Below are 12,469 nucleotides of genomic sequence, written 5' to 3'. Positions count from 1 at the left end.
TTCCAGAAAACATAACTAACAATAAAACTTTTATTGTAAAACATACTAAATACTATTAAACAGTAAATAGTTTATTTCAAACTTAAAATCATATTATACAACAAAAAAATTCTTACTCAGTACAAAAAACATGAGCAAACAAATATGCATAAGAAAAAAAAGTTGTTCTTAATTATTTTATGTATTTCAAAAAGTATTTATTTCTGAACACAATAAAAAAGCATAAACATCAAATCTAAAATATATTTAAAATCACTGTTTGTTTTATTCTACCTTTAAAAATTATATATACATATAACTAAACTTTAAAACTTTTCGACACTAATTTTAGATAAGATTTTTTTTGTTGATAAATTAGAAAAATACTTTAATTATTTATGTAATATTGTAAAATTAAATACTAAATTATATCATTTAAGTAAGAAAAAATAAAATTTGACAAATTACCTTAAACATTAAAATTTTGAAAATTGTAGAACTCTAAAAACAATCTAAGAAAGATATTTTTACAGACTAGTTGTACAAAATTATAATTGTAACAAAACAGTTTTTAAACACATTACTTAGAAACCATCGTTTTAGCAAGATGTAATCTTATTAATTCTAACTTTGCACGAAATTAAACTAGTTTATAAAGTACAGATATTTTAATTCCAACTATTTTACATTCGCAGGTTCACAAAAAGAAGTTTTTCTTATACTGCACTTTAAAAATCAATAGTTTTCTTACTTTTGCTTTGCCAAGGACGAAATATAACTTGCGCAACTTCTATAAATATCTTATGAGGAAAAATATGAAAAACTTTTTACTTAAAAATAGCTAATTTTAGATGTATGAAAACAACTTGTACTTTTACCAACTAAATTCAAAAAGTAATCCTAAAGTGTATTTAATACTCCTTTAAAGAACTTAATTATAACTCAAGTTTACAAAATTCTTGCATAACGAATTCAATTGGATGAAATCGAAGCTTAAGCTTAAGCAAAACACTTTTCAAACTAAACTGAACTTAAGTTTTTTGATTAAACTCAATTTTATTAAAACTGCCATATATTTTGAAAGTTTGTTATGCTAATTAAAGAAAATCGGTAGAGAAAAATACTTTTAAAACATTTACTATAATTCATTAGAACTTTATTTTTTATTTTTAAACATAAAAGTTTAAATTTTGATTCAAGTTTTAGGAGACAGATTAACTAACTTTATAATATGCATATTAATAGAAAAATAATGAGTACTATAGCATTAAACTAATTAAATGACAAAAATTTAGTTAAACTAGTTAAATATGTTTAATGAGATTGATTAATGAAAATAAAAACACTATAACTTTTTTTTAAGTATTTAAACATACCAGTTAAATAAGTGTTATGAGATGAGTTGATGAAATAGTGACTCAGTGGTTTAGTCATGTCCATATAAACGTCTAAATGACCATAATACAAAATGTGGTTGTCACTGCTTTGTAGGTAGGAAGTAAATCCTTGTAATGATAATTCATCTGTGAATGATTGATATTAATCTAATTAATTGCTTAAAAAATATTCATATCTTAATACAGATTTCAATTGATTAAAATACAGTAATTATATATGATTACTTAAATAAACGGTACAAACTCTTTTAATCCTGCCCGCACTTCAAAAAACTCCATTTCAAAACTTATTTTTAAGTTGTTCGTAATATAGGTTTTATGTATGCTCTTAGCAAATTTTTAATATTTCATATATAATACAGGTATAAAATTGTTTAAATTTTCGATAGTTACACCACAATTAAAATTAGCTACATTCAAATGCATCTCAACTTCAAGCTCACTTACTACTATTATAATATATTTATATTTAATTAACTTTTATATATTATTTAATAATCTATAATTAATATAAATAAATAAATAATTTAATATTAATAATTTTATATGTTTAATATATTAACTGCATTTTTATTTAAGCAATGTTTACTTTGAAAATTTACTAAAAAAAAATAGAAAGCTACATACAGCTTCTTATTATTATTTTTGTTATTATATTTTCAAACTTATCTAAAATTTAAACTTTACTCTAAATTCAGTCTTGATATTAAAATTTTATATGTATTGTGTTGAAGTAAAAATTGTAAAAAATTATTTATTTTTATTTAATTGTTTAAATACTATTTTCCGTTACATATCTTTTTATATTTTTTATTTAAGCACTGACGAGGTTTTCGACCGAAACTTAGTTTGCAAAATCTAGTCTTTAAAGATTAAATTTATTAGATTAATTATATTGTAATAAACTACATTCTTAAATAAAATATTTACTGAAAATGTAAATGATAATTTGTCAGTAATAGTTTATTTTATTTATCATGTTTATGATACTAATTATTAATTGCTTAAAAATATTTTTCAGTACAATATTTATAGCCAGTAAATTGGAGTGACTAGTTAGAATTTTTTATAACGAAAAGCTCAACAACTAAAACTTTTTTTCTAATTATACGAATGTTGGATTATCTAAAATAGTTTTACTGACAATAAAATTAACATGGGTAAGTATATAATTTTATAGCTTTTAAAATATAAAGTGAAGCTTGATTATAATACTTTTTTTTAATTAATGTGTATTATGTACTCTTATTTTAATAAAATATTTTTGATACAAAGTACAAGCATAGTTTTACTTAATAATTATTTTTAAACAACTGAAGTTATTTTTAGCAAAAAAAAAACTAAAATATTTGACAATCTAAACAATACATATCATTTTTGTACAAAAAATAATATTTAAAGGTCTCTTCAAATTTTTATAAGAACCAATATTAAAATCAACGTTGTAATAATTAAAACCTAATTACAAATACTCTATTTGAAGAAAACTTAAGTAAACTAAGTAAGGTTTTTTTTTTGTTATCAATAAAAAACTTCAAGTTAGAGGAGTTTATTGTTATCTACTAATTTAAAACTTACTTCTTAAAAAAATAATTTACAGGTAAAAAAAAAACTGCAATTTGTATTTATTTTTTATATGCATTTTAATTTAATAGTCATTTCGGTTCAACTTTATTTTTTACTCTTGGAGTATAAAGAATTATTTATTTAACAAATAATTTAGCAAATGAACTCGACTATTATGTGGACTACTTATATGTTAAAAAGGGTCGAAGCAATCAATCAACGTGTTACATTAAACATAAAAATTTCAAAAAGCCATTAATGCAATTTGTCAATTTAAAAAAGCAAATGCAATAGCTTATTACATACATACATATAAAAAACCTTTAATAGTATTTTGATGTAATAAAACAGTTTTAGACAAATTTTTAATGCATTTTTATTATGATTTATTTGCTTTTTATGTGAATTAACGAAGGGACGAAGTTATAATGTTGGCTAAAAGTATAAAATACTCTAAAATTATGTTAAACTTTAAAAACTATAATAACAAAGTTATGAACTATATACACATGAAAAACATATTTTATTGAAATCGAAAATAACAATAATATAAAGTTTAACATTAATTCATGAGTAAAAAAGTACTACAAGTAATTATATTGCTGTACAAGGTTTTGGAACTAGCAATAAACTCATCATAATTTTTTTAATAGTTTTCTTATTTTTTGTATATAAGACATATTTAGCTAGATAGAAACTATAATAAAATACAACTATAGGATAGAACTTTACTTTAATCGAAACTGTTTTAAGAAATTCAAATTAAAAAAAATTCACATTAAATTTTAACTTACTTCATCAGAACTATTCAACAACTTTACGCATTCAAACGGAAGCGAATATAATTTATCTTGAAAAAACAAAACTTCCTTGCATTAAATATTCATATGCTTAGCGAAACTTTCAGACTGACTATGTCATCTTGAATAACAAAAACTTTGCATTTAACTTACTCTTAATAACCTTTCAATGCAGAAAATTTTAAGTCTATGTGGATTTGAATATACGCAAAAAACGTGTTTCATCAACATTTGTCATATAGAATTGAATTTTGTATTTTTTATAAAAAGTAAAAAATGTTAAAGCCTTTTACACATTACGATTAGGTATGCTTAATAACATAAAAGTACAAATTATATTATACTGTAGCATATTTAATATTTACTTTAATTACTATTGACTTTTTATATTAATTACAGTAACATTGTGATGTGCAGTTGTTTTGGGTTATACTGAAAACTCGATTTTTTTTCTTTAAGCCAATCAGAACGAAGCTGCTTTAATCTTTTCAAACTAACATATTTATGTTTTTTTTTTCGATATTTAAAGCTTGTTTACTACCACACAAGTATCAAAGCAACCAATACAGCTTATACTGTAAGTGTTAAAGAAGTTGTCTTACAGCATTATGTTGTTTAATTATTTTTACTTTTAAACTACTTGAGACTTACAACACAGCTCTTCAAAAATCAAAACAAAGCTTTTGCGCTAACCAATCAATTGAAATGATGACTAACCAGATGAATATACTTTACATCAACGTAGAAACAACTCACAAGACCTTTGGTATTTTGTAATTAGATGGAGAAAACAACAGTTTTTTAAATATTCAGTAGCTTACTTTTTTTTTAGAAGATTTATAAAATAATTTGCTGTCTCAAATCAATAATGTCCACAAATTTCTCAAAACCTAAAACATCTTAGGCAGGGCAAACTTATCGCAAGATAACCTAAGAAAAAAATTTACATTTTACTAAACAATTAGCACAAATTTACAACAAACTTTTGGCGCGAAACTGTTCGTTCTGCTCGTGCGTGGAAACCAGCGAAGCGGCAAATTTCTGGTCGAAGAAAGGAACCAGTATTTCGTTGGATCTGGGATCCCGTTGGTTGGAATTGAGCCACGTGACCAAGTCGTCCAATGAGGTCGTCGCATTTCCTTTCTTGCAGCTGATGAAAAAAATTAATATGTTTATTGGTGGGCAACTATTGGAAGGACATAACTTTGAATAAAAAAAGAGTTACAGTTGGTTATCTAAAACATTGCTCCATTAACTAAATTCCAACTGTTAATGTTAAATTTATAAGATTGGAAAAAAAAATTGAATATTTTAAATATAAAATACAAATTATTTCGCTTTGTTTAATTTATAAGAAAAGTATTACAATTTAACAAAAACAAAACTTTTATAAACTTTTACAAATTATATGCGCTTCCACATGTAAGTAGGAATAGTTTTAGCAACTAATAATAATTAATTTAACTTGGGTAATTTATTAAGGTGCAACTGGTGGTTACAAAAAAATGTTAGATATAAAAATAACTTTTATTTTTGGCAAACTCTAAACAAAAGTTTTTTGAACTAAAACATCATATTTAAAATAATTCCAATTGAAATATACATGTACTTGCCTAACTAGATTATTTCGTTGGCTCCTTAAAGTTTTTTACATTTTCAATTCTATATTATTATTTATGAAGTTAATTTCAACTATTTGTTTAAATTTTATACTAGATAAATCAAAGCACATTTTTGATTTTACATAAGTGTGTAGAAAGTTATCAATTTTTATTTAAATATGGTTAAAAGTTATCAAATTGGATTCAATAACTGCTGGAAAACTTACAATGTTTATACTAGCTTGAGAATTTTGTTTAAATAAAAGCTTTATGATAAAATGATAATTCAATTTTTAAAATGTACACCTATAGTTTATTAGAACTAAAACTTTTAATTAAAATCTGAAAACTCAGAAAACCATGCTTTGTTGAAACTTTATTTTTTTCTTTTTAATACTAAAATGTTTATAAAACAATAGTAAGTAGAAAATTAAGGCCATAGGGGGGGGTCCAACATTTTTTTTTACTAAAATTAACTTTGGCTTTTATATGAAAGCTTAAAGTACAAAGTATAAGCCAGTTTTTATAGAGTTCAAAAATATTGTTTAACTTTTGAGATATTTAACTTTTTGTAAAAATTTTCCAATATAAACATATGGACCGCAAATTTTTTGGGGTCAATTTTCTCGGAAATTTTAAAATTCACTAAAAACCTATCTCCTCCTTCATTTTTTGACCTAGAGACTTCAAATTTTTAGGAAATGTTCCTTTTAATATTTTTAAGAATCTGAATGTTGGAATTTTTGAAATTTTGAAAAATAAAAATTTTATCCACAAAAAACTAAAAGAAAGGGTAGTCTTTTGAAAATAATTTTTTTTTACTCAAAATTAAAAAAATTCCTACAATAGATCTCTTTAAAGTTTAATGATACATATTCTGTAAAAATTTGAGAAAGATTACTTAAAAAATGAAGGAGGAGATAGATTTTTAGTGAAATAGTCTTTTTTCGCATTTTTAGTTTTTGCCTTCCATTAGGAACCTATTGAACGCCCTTTCTTTGATCGCTTATATCTCAAAAGTTACTTTGAGTTTTTTTAAGCGGTTAAAAGTGTCTGATAGCTCAGATTAAATTCTACAAAATAAGATCAAGTTGTAAAAAACAAAGTGGACCCCCCCTATAGCCTTAAAATGTTTCAACAACTTCATTATAAGAAAAAATCATTTTCGGAATGTGTTTTTAAAACTGAGTTTAAAATTAAATATTAATGGACTCAAAGAAAAACTTTAAAGCATAGATTTTTGGTAAACGCAATTGCAAAATGATTTTTACACTACAAAGTTAATGTGTTTTTAAAACCCGCTAATTTATTTACTGATTAATATAAAAACTGACAAGTAATTAATAATTCAGTGCTAAATGCAAGTAGGAGCCGAAAAACATAATTTAATATTCAGTTCATTAATTATGCAGGTTTAAATGACCTGTAACGCTGTGAAACAAGTCTTAAGCAGATTTATTTTTGGCTTAAAAGTTCTTTTTAAAAACAATAATTTTTAACTACTTCTTACTTTGCTTTCGATTAATATTTAATAAAAGTTGCTGAAATTTTTTGGAGTAAAACTACTTGTCTTTAAGATTTACAAACAAATTATGGTTTTTTAAAACAACTGTGTTTAACTTTATTCAAACTCACTACTTCTTAAATTTAACATTATTTTAAATATTAAACTTCAGAAATGCTTAATTAATTTATTAAAGATAACTTTGTTTTTCCATCACAAATGTTTTTCTATGTAAAGTTAAAAGGAGTATTACAATTTAACACAACAATAAGGTAAAAGTTATAATATGATAAATTGCCTTTCTACATAAAAGATTAAAATGATCATGGTTTTTACAAAACACAATTTTAAAAGAAACAAACTAAATAGACTTATTACTCATTGAATAATTTTTTTCTTGAGTACAAAAGTTCCTACAACACTTATTTTTTTCATGAGATGAACTTATAAACGTTGTGAACTGAGACAGCCACGAAATAAAAAAAGGACATTGTAAAACCTGACAAATAACAACATTTTTATACAAATTTGTTATTTTAAATAAACAGAACATGTTAATGCATTTTATATAACTAGCAAAAGAACTTTTTGTTTGTTAAAACAAGCAATTAAAGTAGTATGATTAAATCTTAACCCTCAAAACTAAACCAAAAAAGTATAAAAAAAACTTTAACAAAAACAAATTGTTGAACTGTTTTTTTTTTTGAGTTCTTTAAAAATACTGTAGTAAGTATTCGTTCATACAAACAACAATAATTTTATCTTTCAATGATACTGATGGTTAAGTATGCACTATCTATTCATCAAAAAAAATGAATCGGCCAAAAGTCCAGTGGTTTTTACACTGGTATTACCATTACCATTACAAAAGTGTACAACTAAGTTGTGGTGATTTATAAACAAAATATTTCATTGAATTTCTTCAAATAGATAAAATATCCATTGATAATAAAATAACATTTCATTTAATATAGTTGCAACACTTACCACAATATAAACTAACATTTTATTGTTTATTGTTAAAACAAAATAAACCAGCATTTTACTGAATCTAGTTACAACAAAATAAACTAACATTTTATTGAATATAGTTGCTACATCATTTCTTGGGCAAATGTTTGAAAACAGTTCATTGAAAAATTCCCAACTAAATTCAGAGGGATCTATTTCATCATTCTGGAAAAAAAAATTACATATAATATTTTTGATTATATTTTTTTAAAGAAAAACTAAATATATAATACTTACACACATTAATTTTATTTATATAAGGATTTATATTAGCAACTAAACGAAAAGTACTTCATACCAATGTTAACTTTATGGTATTTTTTATAAATTTTGAGCACTAACAGTTTTACTATAAAAACATCTTCTTAAAGCTTTGTGTCACAACAGTTTATTATATATTTAAAATTAAACTAATAAAATTATAAAAATAAATTTACTTTTTGTAGTACAAATCCGGCATTGTTTGCTTTTTGAAAAAATAGTTTTTCACTTTTGTCATGGCCAAAAACTTTGACTATTCTGAAAAATTTTTAGATTAAATTTTAAATATTAAATTTATATTATTAAAATAGAAACACTAGTTAAATAAGTTGTAAGATTATTTTCATTCAATACCTTAATAGTAAATTGTTAGACACAGTTTTGTACATTGATAATAAATAAAATAGACTATAAATATTGATTATGAAAAAAAAAGAAGAACTTATTTTAGTTTATGAACATTAATATTTTTTTTACTTTTTTATTGGAATCTTTCCTCGTAAGTTGGTTGAATAAAAAACTCTTTTCCACCTGAAAAAAATACCTAAACATTTTCATGTTTAAAACAAAAATGATTGATCAACAATTACATCTTTATTCTTTGAACAGTAAAAATAATTTTTTTTCAAACATTTGCAAAAGGCTTAATAACTGTACATGTAGAATAACTAAACTGTAGCTCATTTAACTATATATTAATGTTTATATTAGGTACGTGTGTTCATATTCATACTTACTTTCATTTCAGATTTTTCATTGTTAATTAAGTATCTGAAAACAAAAAGCTTTTCTTCAGTATATACAATAAATAACTTTCTGATTGAATAAAGTTTATTTTGTAACAAATGGCACTAATCTTACTGCATATGAAAGGTAAATTAATTTTATGAAAATTAACACAGGGTTCGTGCGCGAGTTTTTTTTTCATTTAGCCTGACTGAGACCAATTTAGCCTGACATTTTTTCAAAGTAAGGAAAACCCCCTTTAGAAGTAATTTTAGGTATTGGAGGGTCTTGATTAGTACTATTGTAGTCTCTGACTTCAATCAGCTTTATCTCAAAAATATTTTGAGCTTTAAAAATCTGCAAAAAGCTTAGTTACTACTCAACAAAATAGGACTAAATTGTGAAAAAGGTGATTGATCCCCACCCCCTATACCCTCAACATAACAAATTCAGTGCTAAGTTTAAAAATAAATGTTATAACTAATCTATTACTAGTGTAAACATTTAATATAAATTACTAAACACAATTGTCCAATTTAATTAAGCACTAAGTAAAAACATTATAACCAACATTATTTATTGTTCAAAGTTACTAATAAAACTTCAGTTGTACATAAGTTAAAAGGTAAATTTGCTAAAGTTAATAAAATATTTTGAACTCTTTCACAATAAACTGTCATTTACTTATTGTACAGGCCAAATTATTCCAAAAAGTTTACGTGTTTTATATTTCGAAACGAGTGTTAGTGCCACGTTCAAGGATACCAAAAGAAAATTCTTATTTTTTTACTACTATAAATGTAGAGACATTTTTTATTTTGTGTGTTTAACTATGACTTCAACTATGAACTTGTGGAGTAACTTGAGCGATATAAGTATGTAAAGGCACTAATCTAAAAAACTTATAGATAAGAAATAAACATAAAAATCTCACTGTTTTCTTAAAACATCTTGAAATGAAAGTTGCTTAACATTCGATTTGTGTAGCAGTTTTGTTACTTCAATTTTCCATTTCTAAATGATATGAAAAATTTGTATTTGTATAAGTTAATTGCATCTGGTACTAAAAGAAAACTTAAACAAAGAAGAAGACTTAAATCATTTATATTTTAAAAATTAGTTTTAAAAAATGTTAACAACACAACAGTAATAATTAATAATTATTATATTTTGCAAAGATTCATTTATTACTACAGTAACCTCTCACTTATTTACGCACATTGTGTCCACAGAAAAAGTGCGTAAAGATACGAGAGGTACCAAATATACTTACTTTGGTGGCTGTTTTTTGATATTTTTATTACTTAATTTATAAATATGATAACAAAAGATAAACCTATACATATATTAAAAAAAGGATTTAAATTTATAAAACATAATAACACTTGTAGAAAAATTTTAATAATTTTAATTTTAAGTAAATTTTATCTTTATCTTTATTTATATGTCACTTTTTTATACTTAACATTTATATTTTATTCTACTTAGCAAATTAAATTTATAATTAATTTAATCATTTGTTTACAATTTAGAAATGGTGTGGGCAAGAGTGCTGTATTATTTATTTGTGTTTTAAACTCTCATTATTTCATTATACTTACATTATTTAACACAGTCATATTTCATTCAATTTTAATTTAATCTCCTATTGTTAACAAAATTTCTGATATACTGAGGTATAACTAAATGTTTATCGATTAGTCAAGGAACTTATGATACAAAGTCTAAAGATATAGAGAGGTGGATTAGCATTTAAAAATATTTTTTAAATTAGAAATATACAATAAACCTAATTGTGTGATATTAAAAAAAAAAAAAGAATTTTATTTTTTTGAATTTTTAGAATTCTAAAATGCATAACTAAACAAGAGTGCGTAACGTCACAAGTGCGTAAAGATGCGAGAGGTTAATGTAGTTAAAAAATTAAAATAAAAAATATAACAATACTAACAAACAAAAACTAAAAAAATCTTAAAACATTTCCAAATTTAAATACTAAATAAGTTTTGTGCTTAAAACTCTACAAAACAACAAAAACTAGAAAAGTAATCAAACAAGTACTAAATTAAAAATATAATTCGAAAAAATATGTAAAAGTACTAAAAAGTTATTATTTTAAAAAACTAGCTTAATTAAAAACTATGTTTCTGTTTTATAAACAAATACTATTACAAATTTAAGTATGTGAAAACTATAAGTCAAAAATAACTTTTTGTTATTTCATTTACTTTCTGATTTCATTATTTTTTTTGTGACTAAATTGAATACGAAGAAGGCATACCTTTGCAACTTCAGGTGTGTGAAAGGAAAAGTGAGCGTTGGAAACATTTGTCAGTTCGCACCCGTAACTCACACAAACAAGTTTGCTGCTCAGCTGAGGGGACGACTGGTTCTTCGCTTCCTGTTTAACACAAAAACTTCAAACTGATTCAATATGTTATTTACTTATGTGTAATGAGAAGACAAGCTTTATCATAATCAAACAATTTAATCAGTACATCTACTAAAATATTTTTATTTTTTTAAAAACTAAAAAGGTATACTTAAAAATAAGAGAATTAGTAAATTAATTTTTATTTCATAATATTTGTAAAAAGTCGTTAAATATATTAAAATTACTTGTGGACTTTTGTTGACATAAACTTCTTTTATTTGAGACAGTTCTATAAACTCTATTTTCTGAAAAATGTTTTATTCAGTTAGTTAATTTAAGAAAAATAAATTTTAACTAATAAAAAAAATAAATTAATTGAAAATAATTGAAAACATACCTTTTTAGATTGAAAGTTTATGAGAAGGAAAAATGAGTCTTCATCAATGTTTATTTGACAAGGAAGGGATACATTTGCCTGTAAAAAATCAACTTGTAATCATTGTTAGTGTAGAAACTTTATTTTTTAAAGCATGTGAATTCAATAACTTTTTACTATTACATTACAGCATGTTTAATTTTTAAATATTTTCAAATCTGTATAGGTTTTAAATTATAACAACTTTGTTTCATTTTGAGCCTAAGATAAACTATAAGAATATATAAACACATATTAAACTCACATCTATCTTTTTGATCACAGAGACACTTTCAAAGACAGAAAACTTTTCTTCTCCCATTGTTAGTTTTAATTTAGACAAAAAACATCTAAAGATAAATCAAGGAGTGTAAACTATGTGGTAAGTTGTGACTAGTTTGTAGGTTTCACAAAAATACACTTATTTAGTGTTAAGAAAACTTATAAGTCTTTCATTACAAAACATTTGTTGCAACCTTTAACTATCATGGGAATGAGTCAAATATGCACAAACACACTTTTGCACAAATTTTGCACGAGGTGTCTTTTTTTGCTTGAAAGTAAAGTATTAAATCAAATAAAAAATTAACAAATAAATAAAACAAAAAAAAAACAAAAAAAAAACAAATTAATAAAAAAACATAAAAAAAAAGTTACCAACCGATGGTAAAGGTGATATTAAAAATAAAAAAGAATAAATAAAAAAAAATAACTAATAAAAATTCACAAATAAACAAAAAAGAAAAAAGTTAAGGGTGCAGTGGTAACAGTGTCAGTAAAAATTATAACTAAATAAAAAAAAATCTAATAAAAATTATTGATAAAATTAAGACAA

At 23.3% G+C, this 12,469-nt stretch overlaps 1 protein-coding gene across 4 annotated transcripts in view; it reads right to left on the bottom strand.

The window, feature by feature from the left end:
* Window positions 1-11,980, bottom strand: part of LOC145835352 (1-phosphatidylinositol 4,5-bisphosphate phosphodiesterase beta-4-like) — a 35,769-nt gene extending 23,789 nt beyond the window's left edge. For all 4 annotated transcript variants that reach the window (XM_082942908.1, XM_082942910.1, XM_082942911.1 and 1 more), the window contains exons 1-10: window positions 11,900-11,980; window positions 11,617-11,694; window positions 11,465-11,524; window positions 11,127-11,246; window positions 9,780-9,859; window positions 8,597-8,650; window positions 8,296-8,377; window positions 7,923-8,023; window positions 4,726-4,892; window positions 1,356-1,502 (exon numbers count right to left, since the gene is read on the bottom strand). In XM_082942908.1, the coding sequence (XP_082799034.1) occupies window positions 1,356-1,502; window positions 4,726-4,892; window positions 7,923-8,023; window positions 8,296-8,377; window positions 8,597-8,650; window positions 9,780-9,859; window positions 11,127-11,246; window positions 11,465-11,524; window positions 11,617-11,694; window positions 11,900-11,956 (946 nt within the window). In that variant the 5' untranslated portion in view covers window positions 11,957-11,980. The remainder of the gene's footprint in view (window positions 1-1,355; window positions 1,503-4,725; window positions 4,893-7,922; window positions 8,024-8,295; window positions 8,378-8,596; window positions 8,651-9,779; window positions 9,860-11,126; window positions 11,247-11,464; window positions 11,525-11,616; window positions 11,695-11,899) is intronic.
* Window positions 11,981-12,469: the final 489 nt, after the last annotated feature.

Source organism: Thalia democratica, chromosome 5 (assembly GCF_965202585.1).
Source record: "Thalia democratica chromosome 5, ktThaDemo2.hap1.1, whole genome shotgun sequence".
Classification (NCBI taxonomy): domain Eukaryota; kingdom Metazoa; phylum Chordata; class Thaliacea; order Salpida; family Salpidae; genus Thalia; species Thalia democratica.
The sequence above is the reverse complement of the archived record's forward strand: the minus strand, read 5'-3'. Positions and strand labels throughout refer to the sequence as shown.